The 17,351-nt window shown below is 35.6% G+C and overlaps 1 protein-coding gene across 1 annotated transcript in view; it reads right to left on the bottom strand.

Moving 5' to 3' along the window:
* Nucleotides 1–2,724: 2,724 nt before the first annotated feature.
* Nucleotides 2,725–17,351, bottom strand: part of CDYL (chromodomain Y like) — a 170,465-nt gene continuing 155,838 nt past the window's right edge. The window contains exons 3-7 of the mRNA XM_081951161.1: nt 16,916–17,169; nt 14,831–15,003; nt 13,086–13,296; nt 10,955–11,098; nt 2,725–3,094 (exon numbers count right to left, since the gene is read on the bottom strand). Of these exons, the coding sequence (XP_081807287.1) occupies nt 2,936–3,094; nt 10,955–11,098; nt 13,086–13,296; nt 14,831–15,003; nt 16,916–17,169 (941 nt within the window). The 3' untranslated portion in view covers nt 2,725–2,935. The remainder of the gene's footprint in view (nt 3,095–10,954; nt 11,099–13,085; nt 13,297–14,830; nt 15,004–16,915; nt 17,170–17,351) is intronic.

The following is a 17,351-nucleotide window of genomic DNA, read 5'->3' as shown; positions in this document are numbered from 1 at the left end:
TAAAGGTTTTAATGTAGGAATGATGTATTGTTTTCCTCTGTTTTTATAAGAATGACCAGAGTAATCAAGCAGACCTCTTTATTATCATGTGAAAACATGTCCTTTCTCCCCCCCCCACCCCCCCGCAGAGTTTATTTATGGACTAGTTAGTAGATGAAGTATCTATCTATTATGAACAGGGCCGGATTTTCCTATAGGCTAACTAGGCTTCAGCCTAGGGCCTCAAGATCAAGAGGGGCCTTTTATTTTATTATCTGTGCCACATTTTTTATAAAGGTTAGTACCAATTACATCATGTTTCATTTAATATATTGATATATATCACAGTAATGATGTATTTTATTATCTCTCATGTAATTTACAAACTTAAAAATGGGAGGTGAAAGGGCCCCATAAGTGGAATAGCCTAGGGCCTCTTTTCATCTAAATCCGGCCCTGATTATGAATAAATGTATGTGTGAGTGTGTGTGCGTGTGCAAAACATATACACAATGGTAGGAACTCCTCAATATCATCTTGCTCAAGCCCACAAATTCTGAGGCACAGCAAGGAAATGAAGGCTGTTGTATGACCATCTTCACACTGCTGAACAGGCACGTATATTGTTTGTACAACTCATTGTGAAAATAACACATTGACTATAGATCATAATGGAGAATTACACAAGGCAGCAAAAAAAAGTGGTTGATTAAAGTAAATATGTAAGACACTGGTCTTAACCCAATTGTTGTAAAAAAGCAACATACAGTAGTAATCTGAGCCTTTTTCTGCAAACGCACTGCAGCTGTTCAGATGTGAAGAGATTAGTCATCTGGAACTGAATCATATTATTCTACACCCCCCCCCCCCTTAAGAGACAGTACAAGGTTACAGCAGAGACTGATGTCTTCACATGACACCAGGGGAAAGTGTTATTCTTTTATACGCTACATTCCAGACTCTAAAAGGTAATATAATCTTAAGAATTAATCCAGTGAGTTTTCTACGTGCCTTTTAAAAGTTGCTTTTGCAACTTTTTATTAAAATTTGCAAGCATTACTACAGGTCACAGTTCAAAAGGGACGTCAAAGCTATAAAGATCTATTTCCTGGGGAAAGATGAAAGAACACTGGATGGAGAATAAGGACAACACTTTGCAGCACTTTTAAGAGGTGTTAAGAAATATTAGTTTTATTTTAACAGGTTCACAGCTGAATATTTATTCTATAAAAACTTTACAGATTGTACAGTTTATATATAGTTCAAACTACTAGAACAACAAAAATTAGGTCCCACAGATGCAAAAATACTGTACCAACCCAAGGAAAAGCAGATTTATACACTGTACATCTTTCTGCTAGGATGAGGTGGTCAGGCTCCAAGTATAAAGTTCCAAACTGTACAAAAATAAGGTTTAATTTTCCCCCATTCTTCATACATTCAGTAAGATTGCAAGTATAGATATCTAAATCCTAGTAGATATCTGGAGTAGGAATCATCATACACTCCCAACAGGAATGTAAAATAGGTCTATTTACACAGGGCACTCTTGTATACCAGACTGTCTATTATGCACCCCAATCCAGAAAAGGCATAAAGGGAAAACAGAATTTCACTAGCACATTGCCCTTCTGGATGCAGTTCCATGCGCACAAAAGTTGCCTCCAACAACTGATGTAGGGTTGTGAGACCAAGATAGTAAATCTGCACCAAATACAGGCTGCCAAAAATATATCTACGTACCCAATTAAATTACAAAGCACTACTCTTGTTCTCTGGAGGGGAACCACATCTAGTGGCCTTGCAAAATGCCTGTTGCTGCATGGAGAGTTCTCTGGATCAGGGTCATAGTGAATAATTAAGATTAAAAGCATTGACAAAAAAATAAACAGCTAAGATAAGGTAGCATGAATAATTAATAGTGTGCCACACAAATTTTAACTTATTAAATAAAATATATTCTACAGGAAGCTAAATATGAACATAATATATATATTTTTGGTGTATTTCTTTAAACAAGCAAATAGAACAAAACAACATATGGTTTTTTCACCCAGCAATAGAAGCAATTATGTAGTAAAATAATTAAAAAACCCTAAATTTTTAAAAACCACTAAGACTAAACTATTATTTAACCCATAGTATATATGGTATTTCAGTGATTCACTAATACTGCAAAACAAAACTTTTTTTTTTTTTGGACAAGAAACTGGCATCTTCATGCTATCTGGGTAAGAACGGGTTCCCCAAAGCAAGAAGGACTGAGTGTTTGTATAGAATAAATCCTGAGCACACTTAGGGATGGGGGGGGGGGAGGGGCATTTTCTATATAGGGTACTTTTTTCTTAAAAAATATTTGTTTTTTTTTAGAATACATTATTTGAGGTATTTTTAAACCTTTCTCAAAATTCAAGGCAATGCCTCTTCTTAACTGACTTTTTGGGCAGTGAAAGTAAGGGCCGGCCAATACCCGTTTTAACTCTGGACTCTAGTGAAAAAATAGTCATTGCTTCAGGACTTTCCTGCCACATACAAAATAATGTAACATCTCATTTTATTCACCACTTTCTTCTGATACAGTACTAGCCAATGATAACAAAGTAGAAGACAAAAGTTTGGTAGTGCACTCCATTATATATTTTAGTTTGTGTATATAAAGAAATATAATATATTTATATTTTTATATATATATATATATATATATATATATATATATATATATATATATATATATATATATATATATATATATATATATATATGGAAAAAGAAAAAAAAATTCAATGCTTAACGTACAGTACTTCTTTTAAAAACCCTTGACCATAAAACCATGTTCCTCTACCTTTTAGCCCACATTTTCTGAGCTTTAGGTATGTTTTATTTTAATTTCAGTTAGGGTATTGATGAAAAATCCAGATGTCCAAGTAAATACAATCCAGTGTCAATGCACATCTCTTCAAAATTCATCAATCTTCTTCTGTAAGTATTTTAACATTGAGTCCATCCCTTGAGCAGAACCCCAAATTTTCTTTAAAACTTCACACTCCTTATCATTGGCTTGTTCCAAGTCCACCTTCATAATACTACGAACTAAACCTTTGGATTCTTCAAGTACCTATATTAAATTTAAAAAAAAGACAGGCATGGGATTATTTAATACTCAAGGCACGTTTTAATCATAAATAGTGGTCAGAGAAAAAGCATGTGAATGCAGACTGTTGTGGTAAATGCACTGCATTACTATGGATGTCTGGTAACTGAGAATCACAGCAGGAACACAATTCTTCTTTCTCTTTTAAAAATTAAGCCATTCACCTTTCCCGATAAGACTCAATGGCAGTCACTTCTCTAGAAGAAGGTATATAAAGAGAAGGCATTTCAAGCAGGAATGAAAAATCAGTATATTTCTATTTTGTCACAGATATAGCTACTCTATCCTAACTCCATCAATGCTTGCTTTAAACGGTCACAAAATATTTAAAAAAATTCAAAACATTTATTTTAGTACCATAAATGTCTAAACGTTATTTTTTAAATTAAAGAATGGATTCCTAAAGTTATTTTGCCTTCAGCATTACATTTTATACTTCTTGTTTCTGCTGATCTAGGAAATGAATTGCAAATTCAGAGAACTGCCAAATTAAAAAATGAACAGTATATTCAAATCAATCATTCAATCTGGGAAAAGACTCAAGCAAATAATTGAATCATAGATCTGAAAACTGGAATACTTCCCACATCTAAATACTTGTACATCTGAAATATATCAAGACCTATTTAGAGTAGAATTTTTAAAAACTATCAAAAGTAATATATTCAGTTTGGAATTGACTTTTTCTTGGTGGTGGTGGGGATGCCTTTGACGCAGTGTTGAATTCTGGCAACTTGGCAGGTTTTGGAAGAGGTTTGCCATTGCCTTCTTCCTAGATCTGAGAAAAAGTATCCGGCATAAGTTATCCAGCTGGCTTCTTGCTTAAGGTGGGAGCAGAAGTCAGAGTCTCCCAGTTTTTAAGCTAGTCTCTAAATTAAACTGGCTCTCTCTGCAATTAATTAGCATTACAATTTTCTTTTCAAAATTCTTTTCCATTCCTGAGACAAGAATTTTGTTTACTAAATTAATAATATTGCATTTGTTTCTGTAATACTGAATACTGTTTCTGTAATCTTTCTGAATTTATTTTTGCCTTTTATGATATTAATTATCTTATTTGTATCATCTACAAAACTGATTACCATTCCCTTAATTTCTTTATCCATGTTATTAATAAAAATAATTGAATAACATGCATATAGACAAAGATGAATTCCGGTGACGACAATTGTAGGACTTGGAAAGGACATCCTCTTTTTCTATTTGTGGTCCAGATTAGAGAATGAAGTCCTCTACATTCACCCTTCTGGAAAATCAGGGAAAGGCCAACAAATACTCTTTTGGAAAACACTTTGACAAACAGAGAACACTTTTGAAAATAAAGGCTGCCTGAACAGCCAAGAAAGGAAAAACAGACACGCAGGGACCAGCAACTTTTAAGAAAATTTCGCCTTCCCTTCAGTAATCCTTTACATTTTCATGCTACACTTTTGAAGTTCTTCCTTGTCTCCATGAGTTTAATTTGCATAAGACCAGTTTTGTATTAAAATTAGCACTAGCAGTAGTAGATTAACAATTAAAAAAAACCCCACCCAGCCCTATTTTGGCAGAAAAAGTCTACATTATAAACACTTTGCTTCATACAGTTAGCAACAACACGAATGCATAGTATGTACTGAATTGGGCAATTGAAATGGAAAGAATGCTGGTCAAATAAAAGTCAAAGTGACACTAACTGACAGGGTGACTATACTTTGAAATGATTTATGTTTATATGCATACAGCTTTTCAGACCTGCTAAAATTAGGATTAGGAAACCGGAAACGTCATGGCGAGACCGGTTGGAAATTAGCAAGCTTTGAGGGGGCATCACGAAATCCAAGCAGACTGTCAGGGGTCTGCGGACCGGAACCATCTTTAAGGGACAGGGAAGGAGAGGTGCCTTGGATGACCAAGAGGAACCGGCAAACTCCTCGTTAGGTCAGAGGGAAACTCCTCAAATCAACAGCGGGGGTTGGCGGCAAAATGACCGCTTTCAAGCTGGGGCAACCGGACTAAGATTTTTGAGCTGGAGTGGTGTTGGAACAAAGTATTGGAACTGGGCGAGTGATTGGCTAACTCACAGGTGAAAGAATTTTTAAATTTGGACTTTAAAAAGATCCCAGTGTGGAATTAGTGGCTATTTGGCATTTGGAAAATTTCTTGGAGGAAGAAAGTTGAAGGGGAGGCTAAAGAACCTAAAGCCTCAGAAGATCTATGTTTTATCTGGATTGCAAAATACTAAAATTGACAAAAAGAAAGAATCCAGGGGTAAAGTTCCATCTTTTCTGGGGGGTTTTGGAATAAAAGTGATTTTTGACAGTTATTGACAATTAACGCATTGGAGTACACAGCGGAGAGAGGCCATCTGCTGGCGAGAAGAAATCATTGCAATACTTAGGGATGGATGAAAGATAAAGTACAACTGTAGAATTTGACCTTGGCTACAGAGAAAGATACATTGCAGAGGTGAGAACTTTTAAGGAGTGTTTGTTTTTCCAACAGTGTTTGGTTTTGACTGTTTAGGGCTGTGGAAGAAAATAAATCTTCAATTCGGACTGGACTAACATTAAAATTGGATTCTAGAATTGGGAAATTAAAGGGGAAAAAAAGGACTGCATGGACTTTAAATTCTAATTAAATGTGATACAATTTTTAAAAAAATCTTTAAAAATGGTTAAACTGACATTATGGAGCTCTGGATGTATGATGAACTATTTGAGATGTTAAAAAATGTGCGTGAAACTGTAAAAAATTCAGAAATACAGACAGAGTACTTAGTTATCTGTTCTATCCTAAGCCTCTAATATATACTGACACAGACTTAACTGTCTGCCACAACTAAGGAGGGAGATAAGCAACCCCTTGGCTAGGAGCTCAGAAAATTATCTCTATGAAAACAAGGCTTGAACTCACGAAATTCTCCCAATCTTTCTCTACTCCTGGATTAGTAAATTGTTGTTTCCTGCAAAATTCCCCTCCTGTCGTCCTACCTATAAGCTCTCCGGGAGGGGCCAATCAGTAGCCACCTGTTCCTATTTCCTTCTGTGAGCCTTTTTCCAAAGTTGCTCCCTCCTCCTCTCAGCCCTACGCATATGTATGTCAGGGACAGCCTCTCTCTCTTCTTCCTCACTGCTCCCTGACTCAGATGCCATCTGGTGGCCAACAGGCCTCTCTAGCCCCTGCTATGACTCCGAACACCCCCCAGAGTCTTCCTCAGCCTCCTGGGCAGTCCCATAGTGTTCATCACTGTCAGATTCCAAACACTATGTGTCAAATAGGAGAACAGGGTAAAAGAGGGCTTAAATGAAGAGCAAGAAGACAATGTGTAAGAAGAGAGTTTAAGTAAAGAGCAAGATGATGACGTGGGAACTGAAAATAAAAAACACATGTTTTTACTGGGATTAACAGTGACACATACAAAAAATAAACAAAGGGGAAGGCCCCCTCAAAAAGAAACAATTGAATAGCAAAGAAGGGAAAAGTGGGAATAGATCAGGGAAAACCCTGGGGGAAATTATTAGAATAATAAAAGCACTAAGGAGAGAAAGGATTTGGAAGAAAAGAAATAACAACTACAAAAATAAGAAAAAGGAGAATGGGAGCAAAGAAAAAAAAGAAATAGAATCTATGACAGATCCAGGGAAAATGGTTAGAAGAGAAGGAAGGGAAAAAAGTGATAGTAGATTAAAGGGAATTGAATGAATATTGCTAATGATATATAGGTAACTAAGATATAAGGGAATTATAATAACATTAGTAATTGTTAAATGTTTTTTGTGTAATAAATTGAAATTGAGGATATATGTTGCTTATAGTAAAATAGATTAACAGTTGAAAGGATAATTTGGTTCAATCTTGAAAGGGAAATTGGTGATATTGTTTATATACTAAAATAAGTTTAAGATGAAAAAATGGAAAGAAAATAAATTGGATTGGAAATGGAAACAAAACTATGATGAAAAAACTGTTAATTTAGTTAAATTGGTATTATGAATGTATAATGAATTACTTGATATGTTAAAATGCGTGTGAAACTTTAGATGGCAATCATAAACTAGAAATTTAGATGGAGCACTCAGACAAGGAAAGAGAAGAGAGCAAAAGAGAGCTTAATTAAAGAACAAGAATAGAAGAAAAAGGAACTAAAAATAAAAAATAACTAAATGGTTTCATTAGGGTAAAATAGATGAAAAGAGGAATCATGAAATGATAATTTTGAAGGGGCAGTTAGTGATATTGTTTATGCAATAAGAAGAAAATAAATTTAAGATGGAAAATGTGGAAAGAGAATAATAGAGCTGAAATTGGAAATAGAATTATGATGTAAAATGGATTATGTACAACAGAGGATGTAAAAGAAAAAAACCTGGGCAACAATTTGTTCATAAATATGTTATTTGTATTTAAAAATAATAAAAACTTCATTAAAAAAAAGGAAAAGAAAGCCCACAGCCTCCCTGGGATTACGCAAAGCATAGATGACCCTGTGGAAGTTGCTGTCATCATATGTGATGATGGCTACCAATTAGGAGAGTTTTAAAAAGGAACTGGACAACTGCAAAGGAAATATTGATGTCTGTTTTCTAGCCCTTGGATTCCCAGGCAGACAACCTTGAACACCAGTTGCCAAGGAGCAAAAGTGGAGGAGAAATGTCACTTTCTCCCCCCCCCCCACCCCAAGTCGGTGTGTTTCTTTAATGCATTTTGTTTACAACAGTGAGTCATAAAATGTTGGCTAGATGACCAATTTGCTTTTTATGTTTTTAAATAGATTGTGATTAAATAGATTGTAATAGCTATGTTCTTCTGTGCCTTATATAGTTGTTAAAGCATATGAAATGAGACAGAACCATATGATACCTCAAAAGAGAGTTCCCAAACCCTACTGATTCCATTTTCCCTGAAAAGGACTGGAATTACCATAACTTTATATCCCCCAGGCCATTAGTGTAAAGTCATCTATCAAGATTTATAAGACTGTCCCTATCCTTTATCTGAGTTAGCTGACTGAAACCTCTATATCAGCTTGCATTTGAGATAGTAGTACCAGCTCCACAACCTTCCATCCTTGACTTCAGATTTATGTTGAATTCCTTACCTTTTCCAGCATAAGTTAAATTATATGGAATAAGAACATATTTATATGCTACTTGTTGAAATAATTAAAAATATATTGTTATATTTTTGTCTTTGTCTTGTTATATTTTTGTCTTTGAAAAAATAAATAAAATTAGGATGTAACTATTTTCAGGGTCTTTTACTGGCAATTTCACAAATAAAACTTTTAAATAATTAAATGTTAAGCCAATCCAATAATCTCAGAGTCCATGCTTTCTCTAGTCTGCTCTTTACAAATAAAAAAGGGATTCCCCATTCGGAGAAAGGAAAGAAGGAAGGAAAGTGTTAAAATATCATGACTGGGAGAGACATGGGAACAAGGTCAGCCAATGAACAGGCATAGCAACTAAGTCAGCCAATGGGAGCTTAAACAGATCTGAGTCTATGCAGAGAATTGAAACTGAAAGTAGTCTGTAAGCTCTGAGTCTGCTGCTCAAAAAACTAGCAGTCTGCCTGGGCTTGCTCCAGATATGAAGCTAACTGCTTTGAGTCTGCCTGTAACTCTCCTGCCTTTTGTTTACTTGGAAGAACCACCTGTTGGTATTCTACAAATATTCGTCTATTCTTATATATATAAAGCAGTTAATGAATCCTGCTGCTTCAGTTATGTGTGGGTACTTCTGAATTTGAATTTATACAACGAACTCTGACAGGAAGGCATGTAGGAGGTCAGAAATCCAATGGCTCCTCTGGCTGAGCTGTCTTTCTGGTCCCCCAAAAGTCACCAAACTGGCAGTAGACTTGGAATTTGCACAAATCAAATCATTTTATTTGGTTTCAAGGGAAGAGAATATAAATCCAAGGATTTAAAAAAAAAAAAACCAAATGAAAAAGTCTGTTTCTTCTCTTCCACTTGTACAGACAGATTTTTAGATGTATTGCAAGCTGTGAACTGCTGCATGAAATAGGATTTTCTATTAGTACCCTTTACTCAATTTTTCTTCCCCTATCAAGTGTTTCAGTACAACTGATTTGGGCTAATGAAAAAGCAAAACAACTAGAAATGTATGTAATACACATCAAGATAATGTGGAATAAATTTATTTTAGCTTTGTTTTACTAAATGTGAAAGAAATGTCAACAGATCTTCTCTGATTTAGGGCAGCACAAAGTGTTCCAGAACATTATCTTATTCAACTATTTTCTGAAACAGCCACATGTCTGCAAAAGGAATTCTGTTGACACTTGAATGAATCCTGGATGAATCCTGTTATCTGAATTCTGATACATAGTTGCACATCTGAAGTGCTATTTCAACATGTTGCTCTCCCTTGTGGTTTGATTGCATGTTCGTTCCCCCATATCAGTGCTCTATTGCACAACTCCTTTGATTACAGATAAGATGTGGAAAGGATTCTTAAGGATAAACATGAACAGGCATTTAATGTACAAGTAGTATATATTCAATTTAGAATACAATTGACTTTTATATTTTCCTAAAATTAGCATTTTAAAAACACAAAGCACAGACAGTAAAGTGCAAATATTATCTCAGAAAGATAAACTGCCTCAATCCCTCTAGCAGGCTGTGGTGGGACTGCAATTAACATAGATGCTGTGCTAAAAATGGGTATGTACATGCATAGAAAACATGCAAATGGGTTTTAATTGCTGCAAGAAATCTTAGTCGAGAAACATTAACATTCCCAACTGTAATTAAGGCTGGGGTCTACAAGACAATTTGCAATGTGGAAGCTAGTATCTTTCATCCTTCATTGAAGCTACCCAGATGTCTCTGGTTTGGTTATATAAGCATCTTTTGCTAATAATAATAGGTACTAAATCAAGGCTAGATATTAAACAGGTTGAAGTAGCAATCCACACTCCATTGCAAATCTCACCATACACTGTGGAACTACAGAAAGGCCAACCAAATAGATTAGTAGATTACAGTTGAAGGCATAGTTAAAGTACTTTTAATGGATTGCAAAATGTGTACTGGTCTCACTCAGGGCCACTAATAGAAGGCAGGTATTATGAGCATATCATATCTAATGCAGCAGTAACAAATTATTTTGTGATAGTGGTTGGGGGTCAGCATATTATAAACCTTATGTTCTGCAGTAGCAGATAATTACATGCAAACATGTCTTTATTTGGTAAGTAAGTATTATACAGTAAGAAATTCTAAATTAAACAGAGCAATGTGATGAAAGTAAGCTGTTCAGGTAAAAAGTCAAGAGTGAGTTTTCATGCCTTTTCTCGTCCATAGTTTTGGACCAGACGTAGTCAAAACAACAGAGTTTTTTTTAGAATGCATTCTTACCATAAACACTTACAATTTGTTTCCTAGATTTGTACATTACACAATAGCTGCATTACAACTACTGATGATGTGTTGTTGGAAATTGGGAACCTACAATTTGTTTCCTAGATTTGTGCATTACACAACAGCTACTGATGATGTGCTGTTGGAAATTGGGAACCTATTTGCAGAATTCATCCACAAGTCATTTCCTTCTCTGTGAAATATTACAATCTGAAGTTGAGTGCCTTTTTAAAAGAAGAGACAATAAAACGGCAGCTTTTGGGTTCAAAGTTAATTGGGATGATTGGTAGAAACCCTATCTGCCCATTGTATGTTTTGAGTAGTGAAAATCCTTCCCAGAATATTGCAGGGCCAGGTCAAAATGGTTTTAAACTAAATTTACTGTGTGAACTGACACTTAATCATCATAAAACTCTTGAGTATTAAACTTCCATTGAAAGAAGCAAGCAACTTACAACTGAATTACATGTGACAAGTTCCTTAATTCGAACCATAACCTCCTGTATGAATGTTCCTGGCCAAAATACTTGAGACACCAGTCCTTTCGAACAAGCTTCTTGTGCTGTTAGCTTCCTTCCACTAAATAACATTTCATTTGCCTGAGAAAGACAGAAATTATTTGTAAGTTATAATAAAGCATAATATTTTTCTAAATATAAACATTGTGGCTTTAAAAAATGTTCCTACTTGGAATAATTAACTAGAATATGTTACTTTTTGTTTGTACAGTGAACTGAAACAAAGCAAATATTGAAAGCAACACAATAATTCAATGTCACCTTTTAGCCCTACATAAATTATGATATTTGAGTTTCAGAGTGTTTATCATGCAAGATTTTTTTTTAAAAAATCTGTTTATTGCCAAAATATAGAATCTAGATTAGGGGTGTCAAACTGGTGGCCCGTGGGCCGGATGCATCACATGCAGGCCATGCCCACCCCAGCTCCGCGAAGGGAAAAACGTCTCAAAACGTCATGTGACAGCAACAAGTGTGACACCCATAATCTAGATCCTTGCAGGAAAAAAATCTTGTTAGTATTAAAAGAAAAGCAAAAACCAGAACAAATCAATGCAAAGTATACCATTAGTTCTAAAGTCAACAACTTTAACTGCCTTGAATTGATTGCAGAAACATCTAGCATGATAATATCTCAAAGGAAGTTGACAGGGTTTGCCATAGAAAAACTTTGTAAGGGAAATAGATTACAAAGTCAAGCTGTGGCAACGTGCAGACCATATGTAAGTTCTATCAGTAATTTTTGTGACCTTTGGAGTCTCTCCCACAACTTTGGACTGCCACCCAAAAATATCTCAAAAATATTAATAAAATTCCTTACTATTTTTAGATGGAAAATAATAAAACAAAACAAAATAGTTGTGCAAGGTCTAGGGCTGTGATGGCACGTGTGCCGGAAGTGGCACGCAGAGCCATCTCTCTGGGTACGCCAGCCGTGTCTGTTGCTATTCTGGATTACGACGCGCACATGCATGGTGTCCAGTTGGTCTTTGTACATGGGGGACAAGTGGAAAAGCAGGTCCCTGGCATTCATGCGTGCACCGGGAAGTTGAGCTTCCAGTTTCCAGCACATGCATACATGCTGGCCAGTTGGCATGTGCGTGCACATGCGCGCAGAAACCAGAAGACCAGGTGATTGGCATGCATGTGCATGGCAGAAACTGGAAGCTTAGACAGTTTGAGGGAACTGCTCTTCCGGTTTCTGGCGCTCCTGCGCGTGTGCACTGGGGAGCTGCTCTTCCAGTTTCTGGCGCTCCCCCACGTGCGTGCGTTCCGTTTCATCATTCAGTGCTCAAAAGGTTCACCAACACTAGCCTAGAGTCTATAATCCCTTTGTTCCAATAGGAGTTGAACACAAAGGAATCCAAAAAATAAACCAGGAAGCTGTTGTAGCTCACCTAACAACTGCCCCATTAATAGGAAGTAACACATGGTAGACGAAGCAGATTAGACTATTAGACTATCAGCCCACAAGACTTAATTCCAGTTTCACATAGCATATAATCATTTATACTATCCGAAACTCTAGGAAACTTTTCATGCCAATTATATATTTTTAGTTCGGCTTGTACAGATGCCTTTGAGAAACCTATGATTTGTTTCTCATTGGATACCCAGCTGCCTTCCTGATTTTATTTCAACTGACTCCAGAAAAAGCATTGACTGCTTTAATGTAGGTTTTTTATTTTTGTAATTTTATGCTCCCCATCTCCTGAAGCAGCATCTTTTCTAAATTAAATCCAGCATCTCTTCTTCAGCTCTATAAAAATAGTTCTTAACTTACTTTAGATATATAGAATATAAGTATATAGAACTAAAAAGTTTTCCTGAATATGCAAACACATCAACACAAAAGCACATAGCAATATTTTAGGAGCCAGAAACTGTTTTCCCCCCAAAACATTTTCCTTATACATGAATCGTCAAAATGTTACACTTTTGAGGGCTATGTGACATAAAAAATATTTTGAGTACAGTTATGTCAATTCGATTACATTGAAAACTATAGGCACATGAAATGTTATAAATATAGTATATAGAATACATATATATTTTACAGATGACTTACAGATGCCAGACCCATTATTCTTGGGAATGTGAGAGATGAACATCCATCAGGACTTTGCCCAAATGTTGTATACGGAGTCTGAAACCAAGCCTTCTCATTAGCCCACACCACATCACATAGAGGTAATATAGATGCTCCAAGCCCAATCGCTGGGCCATTTACTGCAACAATTATGGGCTTTTTAAACTGAATAAAAGTATTTACAAAATTCCTGAAATAAAATAAGAACATGGTGTTACAGCTCACATTTTAGCAGCAATATTCTTCAGTGAAATATATTTCAAAATTGTAACTGTTCTAGTAATTATTGCTTATAAAGACTTTTTTTGAAAATATGATAGGCACAACCACATTTTTCTATGAAAGTATAAAACAAGAAATAGTAACATCACTCTTTTATTGGAGGTGAAATGGAGGACGGGCATCAAATTTAAGAATCAATCTCTAATGGAGAGAGTGAACATAGCTACGTAAGTTGTTTGTAGCCAGTGTTTGCCTTCCAATAGTTTTTTTTTAAAAAATATTAAAACATTTTGTATTAGTTCTCGTCTTACAACAGTTCGTTTAAGTGACCATTCAAAGTTACAATGGCACTGAAAAAAGTGACTTACGGCCATTTTTGACACTTTGGACTTTGGGGCATCTTCACGGTCACATGTTCTAAATTCAAATGCTTGGCAATTGGTACATACTTATGATGGTTGCCTTAACCCAGGGTCATGTGACCACTTTTTGCGACCTTCTGACAAGCAAAGTCAATGGGTGGGGAAGCCAGATTCACTTAGCAACCGTGTTACTAATTTAACAACTACAATGATTCACTTAACAACTGTGGCAACAATGGTCCTAAAATGGGGCAAAAACCACTACAAATGTCTCACTAAGCAACAAACATTTGGGGCTCAATTGTAGTTGTAAGTCAAGAACTTACCTGGTATTTTGTTAGGATGCTCAAAACAATTTGATAAATACATATAAAAATATTTTTGAAAAAAGAAAATGCTACAGCTCTAAAATGAACTTTATTTCAAGAACAAAATACATATGTTACTAAAATGTTTTTTACAGTGAGGATAAACAGTAAGGAATAAAGCAACTCACTTGCAGTTTTTCATATTACACACTTAAAGAAACAAAACATAAAAACGCTTGAAATAATATATTGTTTAAGGAACACAATCACATTTCATTTTTTCATTCTTCAACACTGATTTTTGTTTTAGATATTAAGATTTGGTTTTGATAGAGTCATTTCTTAACCAAGTTTTTCACATTTGGTATTAATAATAAATAGTGGCTTATTACAAACCATCCATCCAAATTTCCTTTTCAGTGAAAGAGAGAAGTTGGAAAAACAGAACATTAGATTCTCATTCTGTGAGTCCATACACACACAAACACTCTCAACATATATGTAGTTTCCAAACATCCAAGCTGAATAAGCTTTCTGGATAATCTGGTGTCTTATATTATGAGACTTTTATGAAAGGTAAAAATTGTATCTATTCAATAAGATTCTTCCGAATATAAAAATTCTTGCAAAGATGCTTAACCTAATGGATGTGCAACTCTTCTTAGTTTTAAGGAAGACACCTTTACAATATCTCCAAAATAATAAATATTCTGATTTAAATCCATTTACTGAGGGGAAAAAATCCAGTATAATTGGAATAGCTGTTTTGGTTTTACAAATAGCTGTTTTAGGTCATGATCTATTAAAACACAATTTGAATAATTTTACAAACCTAATTGCATCTGCCATCTTAGTACTTTCCCTTTTTCTATCATCTGTCAAACGTCGAATAAAATAAATGAAATCAAGGCCACAACAGAAAACACTGCCAACTGCACTAAGAAGTACAAGTTTACTGTCATCAACAGCTGCTGTGTTCAGTGCACTCTGGACTTCTTTCATCACCTGGAATGAGATGCATGAAACACATAAAAAAAGGGATATATAATATTTGCTTCTGAAAAGCTTTTCATTTACCAAGTATTTCTGTAATATGAACAGCAGGTGGCATATGTAACCAATTCAGAGAAATCTAAATTTAGGACGAAGTATAAAACTTTTTGTTGCCAAAAGAGAAAGACAAGACAACAATAGACAAATGTTTTTAAAATGTAAGCATTACGAATATGAACTTGTGTTGTGTTAAATTTTACTAAGCTCAGCAGAATTTATTCTCAAACAAAAAGCCTGAAGTTTATCTAAATTCACTATAAAGTTAGTCAGAAAACTTTAATTCTTAATAAATATGGTAGTTTATAATTACAAAAATACTGAAAAATAGTACACAGGCAAATCAGTAAATCACTTAAGGTAAGTTGAAGCTTTATAATTACATTCTTGTCAAATAGCTTTTAATTTCCATTAACCTGAATGGTTATATATATAGAACTTTAGGTTCTATAACTAATATAATTGCTAGTATTATAGTCAGTGTAATACTACCAGTATAATACCATGGCACTATTCATAACTTGTTTTAATTTATAATTTCCCAATTTATGACCTGCGGTGGTGAAATGGATTGACAATGACCTATGAAGTTTTAGGGAGACAGGTTTCTTAAGGAGGGGTGACGCAGTGGCTCAGCGGTTAAGACGCTGGGCTTGTTATCTGGAAAGCTGGCAGCCCTGTTTTGAGATTCGAGCACCAAGTGATGGGGTGAGCTCCCAACCTTGCCTCCAGCTCCTGCCAAGCTAGCAGTTCAAAAGCGTCCAAATATGAGTAGATAAATAAGTACCACTATGGTGGGAAGGTAACAGGGCTCTGTGGTATCATGTTGTCCACATGACCGTGGAAATGTCTTCAGACAGCACTAGCTCAATGGCCTTAAAACAGAGATCAGCACTGCCCCCTATAGTCGGCAATGACTAGTGGAGGAAAATCCACAGGGACTCGGTTACCTTTTGTTTCTTAAAAGCCCTCTGAAAATTCAAAAAAATCCAAAGCCTGGACTTCTTTGTAAGATACATGTTCTACCAATGAGCTCTCGCTATCATCATTCTAATCCTCCTGAAAAGGCTTCTGCATTCTTATCTCCAGCATCCAACTCCACACTTGCACTTAGTAATTTAGTAACGTTTTGCCATTGATGTACTGCTTAACTTTTAATTTCTACACTATTTATCAATATATGGCCACCCAGCTGACAGGAAGTGACTCTAGTGACATACAGCAACCAAGTAAAACAATAAATATATAAAAACAATGATTAAAATATGCAAACCTAGTAGAGAATAAATATGAATCCCAATAACAGAGCCATCTTAGAATATCTCTGATCTTCCAGAACCCCAGGCCTGAAAACATAACTAGATGTTGAGGGACTATTAACAGATGAAGAGTTAGCTTCACTTTAGGGAGGAGAATGTTCCCTAAGGTAGATGCCACAGGAGAAAAGGCCCTCCTTCTGGGACCCACCTCTAGCAGATGGGACCCAAGGTCTCTTGCAGATGGGATCTGAAGTTTCTAGCAGATGGAACTTGAAGCATACCTCTTCTGGGAGAACTAAGGGTTGGGCAGATATAATTAGGGAGAGGTGATCCCTCAGATAACCCGTCCCATGCCATGAAGGATTTTAAAGATTGAAACCAACACCTTGTATTGATCTGGAAGCAAACTGGCAATCAGTGCAACCCACAGAGCAGAACATGCTGTCCTAGTTGAAGCTTCCAAATACTCTTCAAGGACAGCCCCATGTATAGCACATTAAAGTAATCCAATCTGGAGTGACTAGGCCATGGGTGATTGCGAGTTTCTGGGAGAACAGGAATCCCACCCTCCCAGTTAAAAAAATCCGAAGTAATGAAACAACTCTAACCTCTGGATTTAATGAATTGTTCTCTGATGATTTGGTGGATAATAAAATATGTGTGAATCCATCTTGTTTCCGGACAACAATGTCTCTGTAGCGGTAAGCACTTTCAGTTTGCCGCACACTGAATCGTAGCCTTTTATCAAAAGGTTGATCTCTCCTTTCATCAATAAATCTTCGTTTGTTGGCTGCTACTCCTGTTACTGATGTCTGAATGTTGGTACCATTGGTTGCCAAGGCTTCTATAAAGGTAGACGTTCCTGTGAAAAGGGTTACAGTATTTTTAGACCTCAGCTTTATTCATGAAACACATCAAATTCTTATTATCATGGAAAGCATGGTAATACCTAAATACTATAGCAAAGCATAGCAGAAGCAAACACTAAATGTTTTAATGAAAGCTTATAAAAAAGCATTTCTGAAATGCAATTGCTTAAGGTTC

The sequence above is a fragment of the Natrix helvetica genome, assembly GCF_964273705.1.
Source record: "Natrix helvetica genome assembly, chromosome: 4".
In the NCBI taxonomy this organism is placed as follows: Eukaryota; Metazoa; Chordata; class Lepidosauria; order Squamata; family Natricidae; genus Natrix; species Natrix helvetica.
This window is presented reverse-complemented; position numbering and strand designations above follow the sequence as displayed.